The 19,584-nt window shown below is 50.8% G+C and overlaps 1 protein-coding gene across 1 annotated transcript in view; it reads left to right on the top strand.

The window, feature by feature from the left end:
* Positions 1-2,856: 2,856 nt before the first annotated feature.
* Positions 2,857-19,584, top strand: part of H6PD (hexose-6-phosphate dehydrogenase/glucose 1-dehydrogenase) — a 40,175-nt gene continuing 23,447 nt past the window's right edge. Inside the window, exons 1-3 of the mRNA XM_055582388.1 lie at positions 2,857-3,248; positions 17,314-17,950; positions 19,393-19,510. Of these exons, the coding sequence (XP_055438363.1) occupies positions 3,244-3,248; positions 17,314-17,950; positions 19,393-19,510 (760 nt within the window). The 5' untranslated portion in view covers positions 2,857-3,243. The remainder of the gene's footprint in view (positions 3,249-17,313; positions 17,951-19,392; positions 19,511-19,584) is intronic.

The raw sequence follows: 19,584 nt of genomic DNA, 5'->3' as shown, positions 1-19,584 counted from the left end.
TCTCAACCACTGGACCACCAGGGAAGCCCATGGAGTGTTTTTAAAGATGTTCTGGAGGTAACTGAAGATCACTCTCATGATGTCTGTACAGGGATCTGGGAAACATCCCCTCCATTCATCTCTGTCTCTGGGCACCTGCCTTCTTCCATCTGTACCTCCTTTGGCTTGGGTTTATGTGGTATGTGAGTGCACAGTGCACCCAGGGCCATGAACATGGGAAGAGCTCTTGACTGAGTCCTGGCATTGTCCAATATGGTTTGGCTGGCCCCTGCCCTAGACCCTCCTAACCACTTCCAGCTGTAGAGGCAGTCTGGCGGGGGCCTGGCTCCTTAACTCTCCCCGCAGTCCCCACCCAGCATGGCCAAGTCTTTGCTGACATCCAGCAGCTCCCTGCAGGCCCCCACATGGCCCCTGGCCCTGGTGACAGTGGAGCCCAGCCCGCCTTGGCTCCCCAGCCTTCCTGGAACCCTCTTGCCTAATATCCTGTGTGGTAATCATGCCTGTTGGCCCTCCTTAGTCCTGCTGGCCACTGCCAAGTTCCTTCTGCTAGTTCCTGACATTCCTACCTCTAGTGGAACCTTCATGAAATAAAAAGCTACTAAAAGTTTTTTCTTTCTGGTCAGAATGCCCCCTCTTGGGTGGTCCCACACTCCTTAGCATAGGTGACCAAGTAATCTCCTGTGTCTGGGATGGAAGAAAGGTGGGTCTGAAGAAGGGAAAGAGCTAAGATGCTCAGGAATGGGTATGGGATGGGGGAGCTATGTCTGGGAGGTGGTCCTGGGTGGTCGTGCATTAACTCAAGGTCACCCAGGGTCAGCTGAGAAGTAGGAAGAAGCAGCTGCTTTTCTGATGGCCATCGCCCCACTGGGGGCACTAGCAGCAGTGTAGAGCTGGGAGAAAAGTGATCACCAAGGTGAGGGTGAGGGTAGGCACCATGCGATCATGGGGAAGAATGGGGCAAAGGACTGGCATACCATCCACTGAGTGCTGAGAGGCAGCTCACCGGTCATCTCCTTTATCATCACTCCATCATCCTTCAGATAAGGTCTTCTTCCCATCCACTGTCTTGCTAATAAAGCCCCAGAGGTGCAAGCTACCACTTGCTGAGCACTTATCACAGGTGGATGGCTTAGCAGTAAAGAATCCGCCTGAAATGCAGAAGCTGCAAAAGACACGGGTTCGATTCCTGGGTCAAGAAGATCCCCTGGAGGCAGGCATGGCAACCCACTCCAGGGTTGCCAGTCCATTCTTGCCTGGAGAATCCCATGGACAGAGGAGCCTAGTGGGCTACAGTCTATAGGTTCGCAAAGAGTTGGACATGACTGAAGTGACTTCAAGGCTGTATATTGTCACCCAGCTTATTTAACTTCTATGCAGAGTACATCATGAGAAACGCTGGGCTGGAAGAAGCACAAGCTGGAATCAAGATTGCTGAGAGAAATATCAATAACCTCAGATATGCAGATGACACCACCCTTATGGCAGAAAGTGAAGAGGAACTCAAAAGCCTCTTGAAGAAAGTTAAAGAGGAGAGTGAAAAAGTTGGCTTAAAGCTCAACATTCAGAAAACGAAGATCATGGCATCTGGTCCCATCACTTCATGGGAAATAGATGGGGAAACAGGGGAAACAGTGGAAACAGTGTCAGACTTTATTTTTGGGGGCTCCAAAATCACTGCAGATGGTGACTGCAGCCATGAAATTAAAAGACGCTTACTCCTTGGAAGGAAAGTTATGATCAACCTAGATGGCATATTCAAAAGCAGAGACATTACTTTGCCAACAAAGGTCCGTCTAGTCAAGGCTATGGTTTTTCCAGTGGTCATGTACAGATGTGAAAGTTGGACTGTGAAGAAAGCTGAGCACTGAAGAATTGATGCTTTTGAACTGTGGTGTTGGAGAAGAATCTTGAGAGTCCCTTGGACTGCAAAGAGATCCAACCAGTCCATTCTAAAGGAGATCAGTCCTGGGTGTTCTTTGGAAGGACTGATGCTAAAGCTGAAACTCCAGTACTTTGGCCACCTCATGCGAAGAGTTGACTCATTGGAAAAGACTCTGATGCTGGGAGGGATTGGGGGCAGGAGGAGAAGGGGAGGACAGAGGATGAGATGGCTGGATGGCATCATCGACTCGATGCACATGAGTTTGAGTGAACTCCGGGAGCTGGTGATGGACAGGGAGGCCTGGCATGCTGCGGTTCACTGGGTCGCAGAGTCGGACACGACCGAGCGACTGAACTGAACTGAACTGAACTGAAGTGACTTAGCACGCAGCACGCAGTGTCTTCAAGGTCACACGAGCGTAGACAGAGATTTGAAGTTGTCTGGTGGAGACACGGCCATAGCCTGTTCTCCCACCCCTAAATCACTTCTTCTGGAGATTAAAAATTGGGGGCAAAAAAAAAAAATTGGGGGCACCACGCCGCTCCTTCTACAGATGGAGAAATGCAAGGCCTAGGGAAGTCAAGTGATCAGTTCCAGGTCCCACGGCTTGTGCCAGAATCTGACGAGGAGCCAGCAACTCGGCTCCACAACACAACGACTTCCCTCGGCCCTCCCGTGTCCAGGAAGGCGGCCCGGCCCCTACGACGCACAAGAGATCCCAGAGACGCAGAAAAAGGCCCGCTCACTTCGCTCTTAAGACAAGCCCATCCACGCGAACCAGGGAAACATTTGAGAGGGGCCCGCCCGCCAACCCCTAGCGACCCGAGCTAGGGGGCGTGGTCTCGCCTGCGCCTCCGCCTCCGCCGCCAGCTCCTGCTCAGCCCCATCGCGCGCGCCCCTCGCCCGGTCCTGCTGCGCGCGCGCGCGCGCGTCCTAGGCCCGGGGTGGGGGGGGGGGGGGCCCCACTGCGCGCGCCCCTGGCCTGGCCCTACTGCGCGCGCGCGACCCAGGGCCGGGGCCCCACTGCGCGCGCGCCGAGGCCGCGGGGGTTTGACGCCCAGGCCCAGAGGGTCAGCCGCGCCTCCGGACACTGACGCGTCTCGGGTTGGGCCGGGACCGGGCGGTCGGGCCGGACTCGACCTCACCACCCGCCCCCCCCCCGCTCGTCGCTCCCGGCGTCGCTGGCGAAACCCGAGCGCGCGTTAGGCGCGGGGCCGCGTGACGCGCACCTGTCGGGGCTGGCCGCGCTGACGGAAGAGAATGCGCCGGGCCCCGACCTGGCCTGAGCCCGGCCAGCAGCACCGCACGGCACGCGCCGCCCCCGACGTTTCCCGGAGAAGCGGTCGGCTCTGACGGGCGTGATGAAGTAAGCTGCCTCCCCCGCTTTCTCTCCGGCTTCTTGGGCCGCAGGAGGAGTCTTTTGCAGCCGGGTGGCGGCTGCGCGCTCGCGCCCCTGCGAACCCGCAGGCCCCGGAGGCCAGCCCCGCGTCGCTGTAAAATCCTCGGGCGTTTGATTGGAAGAGTCACCCCAGCCACCACCCACCCGCCCCAATTTCCTTCCCCGCGTTCCTTCCGCAAAATAAATTATTCACTTCCTGCTCTGCAGATGCCTTGGCGCGGCAGTGCTGCGTGGTGGCGGGTTGGCTGGAGGCAGCCAGGCCCCGTCGAGGCTGGTCCGGAGGGGCCAGCGGCGTCTCCTTTTCCTGGACTTTCTGGAATTCAGTTCAGTGAGAGGAGGAATTGGAGGCCCCCACCCCCACTCCCACTTCCCTTGGGGATCTGCTTAATCTTTGGCACTAGAGCCTAGGTTTCCATCAGCGTTTCAAATACCTCCATCCAATGAATGGTTTTCCAGAAGCAGACCTGTCTGGGTCTTTGAAAATCAGTGAGTCAAACTTGAGTGTTTAAACGGAAGTGAGAACTTCTGGAGAAGTCATAACCTGAAATTCCTTGCCCACCCACCCCACTGTCCCCCAGGCAGGCCTGTGGCTCCTGAAAGGTAGTCAAAGCGGGAAACCTTCAAAGACTGGTTGTATTTTAAACTATGTTGTACACTAATCGGGGCTTCCCCGGTGGCTCAGTGGCGGATGCCTGCTAATGCAGGAGACACAGGGTTTGATCCCTGGGTGGGGAAGATCCCCTGAAGGTGGAAATGGCAACCCACTCCAGTATTCTTGCCTAGGAAGTCCCATGGACAGAGGAACTTGGTGGGCTACTGTCCATGGGGTCACAAAAGAGTGAAGACACATTAGTTAGTACATACGAGTTATAGTGATGGATAGAGTGTTTGAGTTTAGGAGGCTAATCTTCTGGCAAGTTTTAGGAGGACCTGAGAGGAAAATGCTCAGTGTTTGGCATGAACAGAGCTCACTTTTAGGCAATGTTTTTTTATGTAACCCTTTCTTTGAGGTACATAGCTGCTCAGCAGATAAACACTCCAGGCAGGCATTCAAGTTATTTTATTCGAAGACTAATAAAATTTACTATTGTGGGATGGTTTTAGGCCCTTTAAAGGGGAAACTGTCAAATCTGGGCGAAGGGAAACCAAGAGGCACCTTTGGTCATCTGTGGCCAATCCACTTCTCATTTTCTTAAAAAAATATTTATTTGACTGCATCAGGTCTTAGTTGAAGCATGCTAGATCTTTAGTCGTGGCATGTGGGATCTAGTTCCCTGACCAGAAATGGAACCGTGGCCTTCTGCATTGGGAGAGTAGAGTCTTAGCCACTGGGCCACCAGCAAAGTTCCTACCCACTTCTCATTTTATTGATGGAATTTGAACAAGGCAAAATGTCATTGCTTGTTGCCAGATTTCACCATGGATTCTGCCAGTCCCTAACCCACAGGCAGAGCAGGAAGTCTGGTTTTGCTTTCTGTTGCCCTGAAATGGGAGCTTGGTGGCTCTTTGTCTAGGAGACCTTACCACCTTTACCTCCCAAAGTATTTTCACAGCCACCATCTGGGTTTTTTTTCTTTTGGCCAGACATTAAAACGAGGTGAATGCTCCCCATCTTGCAGCTGGAGAAAAGGCCCTGAATAGTTAGTGAAAGTCCCAGGGCTGCAGAGTTAGAGGATTACTCTACTGCTGTATTCTTTGGCCTGGATTATAAACCCCTTATGGGCTGGGGTAGAGACTTTTTTAACCATCTCAGGTTTATGCTGCTGTTGCTGTTTAGTTGCTAAGTCATGTCCAACTTATTGTGACCCCGTGGACTATAGTCCACCAGGCTCCTCTGTCCATGGGATTTCCTAGGCAAGAATACTGGAGTGGGTTGCCATTTCCTTCTCCTGGGGAGCTTCCTGACCCAGGGATTGAACCTGCGTCTCCTGCATTGGCAGGCAGATTCTCTACTGCTGAGCCACCTGGGAAGCCCTCTCAGCTCTGTAGCCCTTTGATTTTTCATCAGTATGACTGGAAGGTCCTGAAGTTGTCAGTGAGCTGTTCCTTGGCATTTTTTCCTGCTGTGCAAAGTCAGTTGGTTTCCCAGCAGTTCCAAGAGACAAGCAAGAAACGCCACTTTATTCATGATGCTCTTGGTTTAATAATGATAGTGGCTAACAGTTTTTGGACACTTACTATATGCCAAGCATTGTGCCAGGTGCTTTGTATGGATTGTCTCCTTTTGTGCTTCTTATTAACTTGTTTTCCCACTCCGTGGTTGAGGTTGGTTGGTTAGTTGTGTCCAACTCTGCAATCCCATGGGCTACAGCACGCCAGGCTTCTTTGTCCATCACCAACTCCCGGAGCTTGCTCAAACTCCTGTCCATCGAGTTGGTGATACCATCCAGCTGTCTCATCTTCTGTCGTCCCCTTTTCCTCCTGCCTTCAGTCTTTCCCAGCATCAGGGCCTTTTCCAGTGAGTCAGTTCTTCACATCAGGTGGCCAGAGTATTGGAGCTTCAGCTTCAGCATCAGTCCTTCCAATTAATATTCAGGACTGATTTCCTTTAGGATTGACTGGTTTGATCTCCTTGCAGTCCAAGGAACTCTCAAGAGTCTTTTGCAACACCACAGTTCAAAAGCATCAATTCTTTGGCGCTCAGCTTTCTTTATGGTCCAACTCGCACATCCATACATGACTACGGGAAAAACCATAGCTTTGACTAGATGGACCTTTGTTGGCAGAGTAATGTCTCTGCTTTTTAATATGATGTCTAGGTTGGTCATAGCTTTTCTTCCAAGGGACGAGCATCTTTTAATTTCATGGCTAAAGTGATTTTGGAGCCCAAGAAAATAGAGTCTGTCACTGTTTTCCATGGTTTCCTCATCTATTTGCAATGAAATGATGGGACCGGATGCCATGATCTTAGTTTTTTGAATGTTGAGTTTTAAGCCAGCTTCTTCACTCTCCTCTTTCACTTTCATCAAGAGGCTCTTCAGTTCCTTTTTGCTTCTTGCCATAAGTGTGGTGTCATCTGCATATCTGAGGTTACTGATACTTCTCCCGGAAATCTTGATTCCAACTTGTGCTTTATCCAGCCTGGCATTTCATGTGATGTACTCTGCATATAAGTTAAATAAGCAGGGTGACCATATACAGCCTTGATGTACCCCTTTCCCAATTTGGAACCAGTCCATTGTTCCATGTCCATTTCTAACTGTTGCTTCTTGACCTGCATACAGATTTCTCAGGAGATAGGTAAGGTGGTCTGGTATTCCCATCTCTTTCAGAATTTTCCACTGTTGTGTTCCACATAGTTAACGGCTTTGGTGTAGTCATTAAAGCAGAAGTAGATGTTTTTCTGGAACTCTCTTTCTTTTTTGATGAACCAGCAGATGTTGGCAATGTGATCTCTGGTTCCTCTGCCTTTTCTAAATCCAACTTGAACATCTGGAAGTTCTAGGTTCACGTACTGTTGAAGCCTGGCTTGGAGAATATTGAGCATTACTTTGCCAGCATGTGAGATGAGTGCAATTGTGCGGTAGCTTGAACATTCTTTGACATTGCCTTTCTTTGGGATTGGAATGAAAACTGACCTTTTCCAGTCCTGTGGCCACTGCTGAATTTCCCAAATTTGCAAGGATATTGAGTGCAGCACTTTCACAGCATCATCATTTAGGATTTGGAATAGCTCAGCTGGAATTCCATCACCTCCACTAGCTTTGTTCATAGTGATGCTTCCTAAGGCCCACTTGACTGTGCATTCCAGGATGTCTGGCTCTGGATGGTGAGTGATCACACCATCATGGTTATCTGGGTCATAAAGATCTTTTTTTATAGTTCTTCTGTGTATTCTTGCCACCTCTTCTTAATATCTTCTGCTTCTGTTAGGTCCATACTGTTTCTGTCGTTTATTGTACCCATCTTTGCATGAAATGTTTCCTTGGTGTCTCTAATTTTCTTGAAGAGATCTCTAGTCTTTCCCATTCTGTTGTTTTCCTCTGTTTTTTTTGCATTGATTACTGAGGACGGCTTTCTTATTTCTCCTTGCTATTCTTTGGAACTCTGCATTCAGATAGGTATATCTTTCCTTTTCTACTTTGCCTTTAGTTTCTCTTCTCCCATGCCTCTCATGTGACTTGGGGAAGGGGGCCATGGCGCCAGGACACCTCTGCAGAAGTCTCCCATGACACAGACACGGCCACAATCTGAAATGAGACAGATATCTAGCAGCACAAGTGTTCCACCTGTGGATGGCAATCAGGCTTTGCCATGCTTTAGTTCCTTTGGCCTAAGTATAATCTGTAGTTGAGGTTGGAAGAAGTTAAATAACTTATATAAGGTCACACAGCTACTAAATAGCTAAGATCCCAGAAACTAGCGTCTCCCTCCTCCCCCAATAAGGGCCTTTCAGGTTTTAACAAAGCAACTCAGCCTTAAATACAATGCGTCTGCCTGGAATGCGGGAGGCCCGGGTTCAATCCCTGGGTCGGGAAGATCCCCTGGAGAAGGAAATGGCAACCCACTCCAGTATTCTTGCCTGGAGAATCCCATGGAGGGAGGAGCCTGGTAGGCTACAGTCCATGGGGTCGCAAAGAGTCGGACACGACTGAGCGACTTCACTCATTCACATGATGTCAGAAGTAAGGTGAGTGAATCACTGTTAGAGTGGACGTCGGAGGCCAAGGCCATTTACAGCAGTTCATTGTCAGGGCAACCTGACCTCAGGAAGCAGAGCTGCTGACCAGCTTGGGTCGCTTATGGGAGCATTTAGACCACTGTAATTCCAGTCTTGGAAGGGAGCAGAATCTGTGTCCACTAAAACAGCATTGTTATTGTTTTGTTTTTTTAGTCTTTTTGGAAAATGTGTATTTATGTATTTATTTGACTACACTGGGTCTTAGCTGTGGCTCGCAGGATCTTCAGTCTTCATCGCAGCCTCCGAACTCTTCGTTGCAGCATGTGGGATCTAGTTTTCCTTCTAGGGGTGGAACCTGGGCTCCCTGCATTGGTACTGTGGAGTCTTAGCCACTCCACCATGGAAGTTCCTCTAAAACAGTGTTTTAAATTTGTCATTTGGGGTTGTAGTCACACATTTTTTTTTCTTACCACATTGCAGCAGGTTTAATAGTGGCCCCCAAAGGTGTGCCCAGTTTATAACCCCAGAACCTGCAAAGGTGACTTGATTTGGAAAAATGATCTTTGCACATGTAATTGTGGATGTTGAGATGAGATCACCCTGGATTTAGGGTGGGCCCTTGTTCGTTTGTGTTCAGTCGTGTCTGACTCTTTTTGACTCCATCGACTGTAGCTTGCCAGGCTCCTCTGTCTGTAGAATTTTCCAGGCAAGACAGCTGGAGTGGGTTGCTGTTTCCTACTGCATGTCACACGTTTTAGAGGTAGGTGGGAAGGTGCCAGAAGCAGACTGCCTATATTCAAGTGCTGTCGCCTGTAAGCCGCCTGACCCTCAGTGAGCTCTTTTATCTCTGTGCCCCTTAGTTTCCTCTCTTCTCACTCTAGAAACTGGTATAGTGACAGTGCCCATCACATGCTGCGCTGTGCTCAGTCACGTCCAACTCATGGCGACCTTGTTTGTGGACTGTAGTCCATCAGGCTCCTCTGTCTATGGAATTTTCCAGGCAAGAATACTGGAGTGGGTTGCTGTTTCCTTCTCCAGGGAATCTTCCCAACCCAGGAATCGAACCCGCATCTCCTGTGTCTCCTGCATTGGGAGGTGGATTCTTTACCACTGCACCACCTGGGAAGCCACCTACCTCATAAGCTGTGGCAAGAATTAAATGATGTGACTCATGTGAAGCTCTTAGCCCAGTATTTTGCAGTTAGTTAAGTGCTCTATAAATATCTCTTTTATTATTCATAGTATCATTTTAGATAGTGAGCTGCCGCTAATGTGTGCTGGGTCACAGTGCTTGAAGTCGCCATTAGAGATTCATCATCCACACAGGCCGCCCATACAGAGTCGGCAAGTGGGGTTTATTTGTTCATTCAGCAAATGTTTATTGCGTACCTTCTGTGGGCCAGGCCCCGCTTTTTTAAAAAATTAATTAACTGATTGATTTTGGCTGTGCTGTGTCTTCAGTGCTGGGCGAGGGCCTTCTGTTGTTGCCGAGCACGAGCTCTAGAGAGAGAGGGCCCAGGAGTTGTGGAGCACAGGCTTAGTTGCCTGCGGGCATGTGGAATCTTCCCAGACCAGAGATGGAACCCTGTGTCACCTGCTTTGGCAGGCAGATTCCTATCCACTGTCCCACTAGGGAAGCCCCAGGCCTTGTTTTGGATACTGGAGATAGGCAGTGAACAAAACAGAAAAACCCATGTCCTCATAGGGACTTACTTATAGCATCTTGAGGGGAGGGGTGATAGATGATAAACAAAATAAATCTGCTTATCATATGTAGGTATGTACTATGGGGAGACATAAAGCAGGAGATGAGATGAGGGTTGCAGGTTTACAGTTTTACACAGAGTCAGCTGAGAAAGCCTCATTGAGGTGACATTTCAGTAAAGAATTGAAATTAGTGAGGGAGTGAGCCACGTGGACATCTGCAGGGAAAAGTAGGTCAGGCAGCAAGAACAGCAAGTACAAGGGCCCTGGGGCAGGAGGATGGGTGGCTGGAGCCCAGAGAGGGACAGAGTGTAGGAGAAAAGATCAAAGAGGTAAGAGATGGAAGGCCAGAGTGTGTAGACCCTGCCGGCCACTGAACAGAAGGACGGGATCTGACCGATGCTGTAAACAGAGCACTCCGACTCCAGGGTTCAGGCAAAGATAGAAATGAGAGGCCAGGGAGGTGGCTTCACACAAAGGTGATGGTGGCTAGGACCAGAGTGGAGAGATGGAAGGCGGTGAGAATGGTGAGTAGCTGTATTCTAGGTAAATGTTGGTGATAGAAACCATAGGATTTGCTGTCAGATCGAATGCCCCAAGATCTCTGGCCTGAGCCCCTGGAAGGGGGGAGTTGCCATTTACTGAGGATGGGTGACCTGCGTTTGGAGCATTTGGGAGATAAGTCAATTTGTTTTGAACGTGGTACATCTTGTAGACATCCAGCAGTTGGTCACAGTCACAGTTGACTGTGTGAGACGGGAGTTTAGGGGGAGAAAGTCCAGACTGGAAATAGCAGCCTGGTGTACAGGCAGTTGTGTATTGGTAAATGTTTAACAACCTCTGGAAGGGATGGCGGTTGGTGGCTGGGAGCCAGCTTGATAGCATTTGCCAACACCTGCTGCATAAATAAATGTTCCCACGCCAGCCAGTTTCAAGCACACCATTACAGAATATCTTCACCTTATAGATACCAGTCAATCCTAAAGGAAACCAACCCTGAATATTCATTGGAAGGACTGATGCTTAAGCTCCAATACTTTGGCTACCTGATGCGAAGAGCTGACTCTTTGGAAAAGACCCTGATGCTGGGAAAGATTGAAGGCAAAGGAAGAAGGGGGCAGCAGAGGATGAGATGGTTAGATAGCGTCACTGACACAATGGACATGAATTTGAGCAAACTACGAGAGAGAGTGGAGGACGGAAGAGCCTGGTGTGCTGCAGTCCATAGGGTCGCAAAGAGTTGGACACGACTTTGTGACTGAACAATGACAGATACAATAGGTTAAATAATGTCAAGAGCAGAGATAATAGTAATATGAAGTAAATCAATTAGGGAGTATTGAGTGTTTAATATCTTTGTTTTTTAATATAGCTTATTTGATTCTAAATTCGTGTAATTCGGTTTTAATAGGGGCCGTGTTTAACAACTGACTTGACAAATTCCTGAAAATTTAGGAATTGAATCTCTCATGCAGATATGTGATGGCTCTCACACACCATTTGAATTGTTGGGACCAAATATTGACCCCCGAGGTGATGATAATAAGGATTCTATGTGTTTAGTGGGGGAAATGGTCTCAGAGATCTTGGGGTTCTGTCTCCTGTCTAGCCCCAGGTCACAGTTGACGATGACAGGTTTGACTCACCTCCACATGGGGGTGTCTGTGCAGAAGGCCCAGAGCACAGAGGGGAGTGTGGGAAGCACACTGGGGCTGCGAGTGGAGAAGGGACCAGCACATCCCTTCGTACTTCAGCAAAAACTCCTCTTCACTTTGAACTTTTGTTTCACTCCCACACGCTCTTGTAAAAAATACCAAGCTCATGAGTTGTGATTTGAAGAAAATTCCTCTTCCCCCTGCCTGGAAATAGAAGGCAGAGGTCAAAAGTGTGGATGTAGCACCAGGGAAGGGACAGAGTGCCAACAGCTGCTGGCGTCCACCTCCCGGCTCCTTTCTCCCGCCCCTTGCCTGCTGGGGCCACAGGGTCAGAGCTGCTTCCTCCCGTGGTTTCCCAGAACCGGCTCTGCCATCCAAGTGCCCGCCCAGGCCAGGGCTGTGCTGAGATTGGTCCTGGGTGTGCCCCACGTCTGCCTCTCTCGCTTGGGAACCCTGCTTCTGGCCCATACCCTCTGGCTGGCCATGTCCGTGCTCGCAGCTTTGGGGATGTTAGCAGAGCCGCACTTTAAAAGGTGAGTCTCCCAGGAGGCCCAGTAGGAACCCCTCACCCTGGAGCTGGGGGCAGCGAGAGGTGCCCTGGACTTTGGACGTGGGCCGGCCAGTCCCAACTCTTGGATGAGCCTGTCACACCCTGGAAGAAGCCTCTGCCACACCTCACTTTGTAGCAAGGTGGGAGCTAGTGATAAAGAACTCGCCTGCTTAAAGTAGGAGACGTAAGAGACGTGGGTTCGATCCCTGGGTTGGGAAGATTCCCCTGGAGGAGGGCATGACAACCCAGGCCTGGAGAATTCCATGGGGAGAGGAGCCTGGCAGGGTCTGGTCCATAGGGTCAAAAAGAGCTGGACACAACTGAAGTGACTTAGCATGCACGAATGTGCATGCTGCTGGCATGTATTTGGAATAATAATTGTAAATGAGATCACATCCTCCACACACTGAAGTTAGAGCTTCAGGGAGCTTGGTCTTCTAACTTCTGAGTTACTCTCAGTTATCAGTTCCGTGCTTCCTACTTTAGTCTTATATTTCCTGGCCTAAACTGCCTTCATAAAGGTGATGGCCATCTCCCATGTAATAGAGAGGTTATCTCCTTTCCTTGGAAAACAGTTTGCTGGGAGGAAAGTGCTGTCGAGCTCCTCTAGCTGCCTCTCTTCACAGGTGGGGAAACTGCAGTTCCCAGCAAGGAACATGCAAGTTCAAGGTTACAAGGTGTTTAGATTCTTTTAGATTCTTCTGTGTACTAATCACCACGTATTCCAGTCCACAGTTGAATACACTGTCCTCCTGTCCTGGAGTGGCTCATACATTGCACTCATGGTTTTCTTATTTATTAATTAAACAGATGCAGTTCATAGTAGGATTGGGCGTTGGAATGCTACTTCCGTGTTTTTTGGCCAAGTTCAAGTATGTAATCTTAGGAGAGTATTTCTTAGCCCATTTCTCTCAGAGGAGGCAAGGAAGCAGGAGAAAGGTTTTCAGAAAATCCTTCAGAAGGAGAGGCTTACAGCCCGGGAGCGGTTTAGGCCACAGGTGGCCGTGGAGCCTTGATCCCTGTTACCTCTTCTCCAGGGGCTGGGAGCCTGGTCTTGACTTTGATGTAATTGGACTTCTCGGAGCCTGTTTATTCCTCTGTCAGGGCAACAGAGAGGACATCTGTATACCTGTATACCCTCCTTCTCAGGGTGTAAGGGCAATTGGGGGTGTTACATAGACGTCTGGGCGTGTCCTGTACTGTCTGCAGGGCTGGGCTCTGGAGCTCCCGAGAGGAGGGGGCAGCACAGGTTTTCCTGGCAGCTGCAGCAACCTGATGCCATGCTGGGCAGGGGCAGGGGGCACTGTACATTAATTAACTTAGCATTTGCTTTTTGTTTTGTTGGGTTTGTGTGTGTGTATGTGTATGCATGCAGTGTGTATGTGCTCGGTCATGTCTGACTCTTTGAAACCCCATGGACTGTAGCCCACCAGGTTCCTCTGTCCATGAGATTTCCCAGGCAAGAATACTAGAGTCAGTTGCCATTTCCTCCTCCAGAAGATGTTCCCTACCCAGGGATCAAACTTGGGTCTCTTTCATTGGCAGTTGGATTCTTTACCACTGCGCCACCTGGGAAACCAATATATATATATATACATTTGGCTTACTGGGTCTTCTGGAGAAAGGTATGGCAACCTACTCCAGTATTCTTGCCTAGAGAATTCCGTGGACAGAGGAGCTGGCAAGCTACAGTCCATGGGGTCACACAGAGCCGGACAAGACTGAAATGACTGAGCACGCACACAGGCACTGGGTCTTAGTTGTGACATGTGGGATCTAGTTCCCTGGTCAGGGATCTAACCCAGGCCCCCTGCTTTGAAAGCGAGGAGTCTTAGCCACTGGATCACCAGGGAAGTCCCTAATTTCGCATTTGTGTAGGGTTTTTGTCACTGGTATCATCTCAGCTAGTCTTCGCAAACCTCCATTTAGTTTGGGGGGTGTTAGCCCCTTTGATAGGTGAGGACTGATGAGGTGACTTGATTGGACCACACAAAGCTCAGACATGGCCTTAAGCCCAGGTCCTCTGACCCAAAGGGCACTTTCCTCCATTCAACTTGGGGAGCCATGTCACACAGCACCTGGGGCCTCGGGCTCTGGAACTGGACAGTGGACTTGGCTTGCTGTCTGCTCATCTGTGAAATGGGATCCTTGCAGGACTCCTTCCCAGCGCTGTGTGGAGGGAAGGTTGAGAACGTGCATTTACATCATCTGGTACACACTGACTGCTAGGTAGATGTCAGGTATTATTAGTCTCGAGGTCATTAGTAACCAGGTTTTGCAGGGGGATGTGTCCATCGCCAACATTCAAGGTGGCTTTGAAATGAGCATGTGTGCACCTGCCCTGGGCCTACTGGGGTCAGAGGTTCACTGCCCTGGTGAAGGCAGTAGGAGGCAGAAATGTGTGTTTTGAGGGGACTTTCCTGGAGAATCTGCCTGCAGTGCCAGAGACCCGGGTTTGATTCCTGGGTCAGGGAAGATGCCCTGGAGGAGGGCATGGCAGCCCACTCCAGTATTCTTGCCTGGAGAGTCCCATGGACAGAGGAGCAGCAGGCTACAGTCCATGGGGTTGCAAAGAGTCAGACATGATGGAAGCAACTTAACACACATAACACACATGCATTTTGAACAACCCTGCAGCCAAATCAAACCTGATGCTCCCCTCTGACACTGGCCCTGACTCGGCTTCACCACTCAGCATTCCAGACCCTGCTTCTCACGGTGGGCTCTTGGCACCTTAGGCCCCATCTCCAGGCTCTCTGCCCTAGAGTCTGCATTTTTGATAGAGTTCTCCAAGAGATTCATAAGCACACTGAAGTTTGAGAAACACTGTTAAGGTTAAAAGACATGGTAATAAGAAAACCAAACATTCAGGACTGCTCCCCTCCTGACTCGTTTAGGAAAGAGTTGCTCCCTGGTTGGTTAGCAACCACAGAGTAAGCAGCCGTGTTGCAATAACTGATATTTCTGATGTGTATTCATTTAAAGGAGGCTGGGGACGTAAGCAAGAGATGAGGGCATCTAACCTGAGCTCTGGGAGCCTGGAGAGGGCTGGGCAGAGAAGACTGCAGCAGACTTCAGAGTCAGAACAGGGTTAAATGGAGGCCCGGGGGTCGGCTCAGGTTTTCTGCCGTCTCCTGGGGTGGGCATAGCAGTGCTGGCCCTCGGAGCTCCCTCGCCTGCCACAACAGGCCCGTCCAGACCTCTGGCTGCCCGTGTACGATCAGGAGCTCCGAGATGCGGCTGCCAGCTGGCTGCTTCTCCTTCTCCAGGCTGTTGCCTGGGCTTCAGATTTCTCTCTGCCTCTTTCCTGCACTGACCTTGCAACTTTTCCTTCTCTCCAGACAGGGGCGGTTTGCCAGTTAAGAAGGAAGTGCTTGACGGGTGAGGGATAGGGATCGGAAAGCAGGCAAGGAAAGCTGAATGGCCCCGTGGTCCAAATTTGGGCATGAGTGCCAATAATGGACAGTGAAGAGGAGGCTGGGGGTGCCGCACGTGTGGCCCCTTGGTCCTTCAGTTAGACCTCCCATGACAGGAAGGTCTGGTGCTTGTAGATTCTGGTGCAGATACTGTTGCTGGGTCCTCATCTTGGTTTGGCCACTAACCAAGGCCATGTTGGAGATGAATCTCAAGAGAGGTGGGGAAAGAAGGAAAGGACAGATTGAGGGGAGGGGTCTGATGTCAGAGTGGGGGGCAGATCTGGTCCTTCGATACAGCAGATAGTGTTGGGGTGAGGGGATTTTCAGAATTCCTTCTGTCTCTTTAAACCTCAGTTTCCCCATCTATATAACTAGACCAGTGCCTCATTGTTGAAGACTGTGTTAACCCTTTATTTGGAGAACACCTGCCATATAATTGTGCCAAGCCAGTTGGGGCCCCTGGCCTAGGTCTGAGAGCCGTGTCACATTCCTCCCAATTCCTTCTGTCTTTCCTTCAAAGCACTGGCCTTGGCAGGGATTTGGAGAATGGGAGAGCCAGGGAGTAAGAATTGAACATATCCAGCCCTACAGCCTCAGTCTGAGCAGAAGGCCAGAGAAAGAAACCCTCTGGTGCATCAGTGACCGGTCTGGGGCCTCGCCTTTCCTGCATGTCAGCTGCTTCAGATGAGACTGAAAACTAGCCAAGAAGTTAGACTAACCTCAGGGAGACCGTAGTGTGTAATTCCTGCCCATCAGCTCTGGAGCCAAGGAGCCAGATGCCTGCCCAGCTTCCCCCCCTTTCTCACCACAGGACTTTCACCTGCCTAAGCCTCAGCTTGTCTGTCTCTAGAAGTGGGGGACTGTGATAGTACTCCTTCACCGGTGGTTTTTTTTCTGTAATATTTCTTTATTTGGCTGCGCTGGGTCGTAGTTGTGGCACATGCGATCTGCGATCTGCGTTGCAGCATGCAGGATTTTTAGTTGCAGCGTGTGACCTCTTAGTTGCAGCGTGTGGGATCTAGTGCACTGATTAGTAGTCGAACCTGGGCCTCCTGCAGTGGTAGCTCAGAGTCTTAGCCACTGGACCACCAGGGAAGTCCCCCCTCTACTGGTTCTTTGCAAGACTCTTGTCTGGATTCAGGGAAATCTGATGCACAGAAGTATTTAGCTCAGTGTTTGGCACATGCCAGCATTCAGTGTTTGCTGCTATTAACATACACTATAATGTATGCTAACCCATTCTAGTCCCATAATGATTGCTACCACTTATTTAGTGCTTAATAGGTGGTAGGCATTGTCCAAGACCTGCTCAGCAGTCACTCATTTTCTCCTTTTAACAGCCCTCTGGTGTAGGTACCATGAATACCCTCATTTCTGATGAGGAAACTAAGGTACAGAGAAGTTAAATAATTGTTCAAGGTCTCAGTTGGTTCCAGAATCTAAGTTTTTGATCACAGTGCTGCAGCAATGATTAGTGGTCATTTTGTGGACTTCCCTGGCAGTCTGTGGCTAAGACTCTGTGCTCCCAGTGCAGGGGGGATGGGTTCTGTCCCTGGTCAGGGAAGATCCTGCATGCCGAGTGGCCAAAAAAAAAAAAAAAATGTTAGTGGTCATTTTGTGCTTGGAGCCCAATAGATATGGGAAGAGCCGACAGAGAAGTGAGGGGGCAACAATGTCCCCCCCATCTCCAGGTCGTCATCTAAGACCATGGCCTGCTGCTCTGATGACCCCGGCCACCCGTGCTTGTGGACGAGACTGGTGTTGGTCATAGAGTGGACGGCTCCAAGCGCACGACCACGCTGGGGCCTCCCTGGGGGCTGCCGCTGCTGCACAGAACGGGCCCCCTCCAGCGAGTGGCGTTATCTCTGCTTACAGGGCAGGCTCCCGGCCCACTGGCTGCCTGGCACAGAAGCCAGGCTGTGAGGAGGGAGAGGGAAGCTGTGCGACTGAAACATTTCCCTGTGAAACAGGTGGCTGTTCCTTGCCAGGAAGGAAATGTTTGATAACCTAGGAATGTGTTCCCCCACAACATCGCAGCCACCGAGCCATGTCTGATCCTTCCTCGTTGCTTCTCTGTCTTTCCTAGGCGCCCAGGCGTCTGGAAGATGCTCATGGCGGCTATGTGCATGGCCCTGCTCAGCGGCTTGCAAGCCCAGGATCTCCCCAGACAGGTCTCCATCATCCTGCTGGGTGCTACCGGGGACCTGGCCAGAAAGTACCTGTGGCAGGGCCTGTTCCATCTGTATCTGGAGGAGGTGGAGAAGGGCCACCATTTTCGCTTCCACGGGACTGCTCTGACGAGCACCGAGCAGGGCCAGGAGGTCATCGCCAAGGTCCTGGAGTCCCTGTCCTGCCCTGGGGATATGGCCTCGGGTCACTGTGCTGAACTAAAGGCTCAGTTCCAGCAGCTGAGTAAGTACCGCCGGCTGAAGACTCCCGAGGACTACCTGGCCCTGAGCAAGGACATTGAGGCCCAGGTTGAGCACGAAGGCCTCCGGGAGACCGGCCGAATTTTCTACCTCTCGGTGCCGCCCTTTGCCTACGTGGACATTGCCCGCAACATCAACAGCAGCTGCCGGCCAGGCCCCGGTGCCTGGCTGCGCGTCGTGCTCGAGAAACCCTTTGGCCATGACCTCCATTCCGCCCAACAGCTGGCCACAGAACTGGGGAGCTTTTTCCGGGAAGAGGAGATGTACCGGGTGGACCATTACCTGGGCAAGCAGGTGAGCCGCAGCCCGGAGCCTATAGGGTGGAGGAGCTGGGGTAGGTAAGACGCCACCCTCCAGGTAGCACCACTGACTGTGGAATTGGCCCCAAAGGCATTGTGAGATCTGGGCTCCAATGGTCATCTTGACTCTGGGCAGGAGGCAAGTGGCAACGGCAGGACTGCTTGGCCCTTGTCCATGCATCCTGTTCTTTTGTGTATCATGGCTTCTGTTTCCCAGCCTGGCCCTGTGTTCTGTACTGAGGGGGCCCTGAGACTCTCGGGTCTGGGCCCGGCTTTTGGGTGGGCATGCTGTGAGAATTCGAATTAACCATGTTACTCCGCACCCATCTGCCTTTTCTCAATACCTTTTCCTTTCCGGGTTCTGTTTTGAGCCAGAAGCCTGGTAACGAGATCTTAAAACAGGATAGGGACTCTTTGAGTCCTTGCTTCTCATCCAGGCCCTGTGGTGAAGCAAGGGGCTGGCCTCCTGGGTGAGGCTGGTCAGCTGGCCAGTTCAATCTGAACAGACCCTCAGGGCCCCTCAGGACACCTCTTGCTGGAAACCAGAGCAGAGAACACACAAGCACGTGTGTTCTCTGGCCCTGACCAGGCCATGGGCCAAGGGCCACATGGGGGTCATCATGTTCCATGGGGTTGGAGCTGCAGTGTTCCAAAGGTAAGCCCTTAGACCAGTGCCTGTCCTGGTAGGTTTTCACTTGTTTAGGGGAAAATTAGAAAAAAAAAAATACTGGATGGTATTCAATTTGAAACTTTTCTTGTTCCATTTTTAGTGTTAAAATAACTTTCTTTATTAAAAATGGATGGTAACAGAAGATCAGTTCAGTTCAGTCTCTCAGTCGTGTCTGACTCTTTGCAACCCCATGGACTGCAGCATGCCAGGCTTCCCTGTCCATCACCAACTCCCGGAGCTTGCTCAAACTCATGTCCATCAAGTCGGTGATGCCATCCAACCATCTCATCCTCTGTTGTCCCCTTCTCCTCCTGCCTTCAATCTTTCCCAGCATCAGGGTCTTTTCCAGTGAGTCAGTTCTTCCCATCAGGTGGCCAAAGTATTGGAGTTTCAGCTTCAGCATCAATCCTTCCAATGAATATTCAGGACTGATCTCCTTTAAGATTGACTAATTGGGTCTCCTTGCAGTCCCAGGGACTCTCAAGAGTCTTCTCCAACACCACAGTTCAGAAGCATCAATAGAAGGTAGAGAATCTTAAATGTTTTCTTTCTTGGCAAAGAAAAAGAAAAAGGCTGCTAACCCTGTGGAGGTCACTGAGAGGTTCTTGAGTCCTTACTGGGCTGTGAAGGCCTGGCATCTGGGGACTGTTGCTCTCGAGAGTGTCTCCTCTGAGTGGGATAGAGAGGTTGTGGGCCCTTCCGTGGGGTCAGGATTCCCTCTTGGTTCCAGGAGAAACCCATAGCTCTGCAGTCTTCCTCCCTGGCAGGTAGTGGCCCAGATCCTGCCTTTCCGAGACCAGAACCGTGCAGCCCTGGACGGCCTCTGGAACCGTCACCACGTGGAGCGGGTGGAGATCGTCATGAAGGAGACATTGGACGCAGAAGGTGCGTGAGCGGTCCCTGCCCTGCATCAGTGGTTTGGCATCGGCCCACAGGGCTGGAGGGTCTACCTGGCCCCT

Source organism: Bubalus kerabau, chromosome 5, assembly GCF_029407905.1.
Source record: "Bubalus kerabau isolate K-KA32 ecotype Philippines breed swamp buffalo chromosome 5, PCC_UOA_SB_1v2, whole genome shotgun sequence".
Lineage (NCBI taxonomy): Eukaryota > Metazoa > Chordata > Mammalia > Artiodactyla > Bovidae > Bubalus > Bubalus kerabau.
The sequence above is the reverse complement of the archived record's forward strand: the minus strand, read 5'-3'. Positions and strand labels throughout refer to the sequence as shown.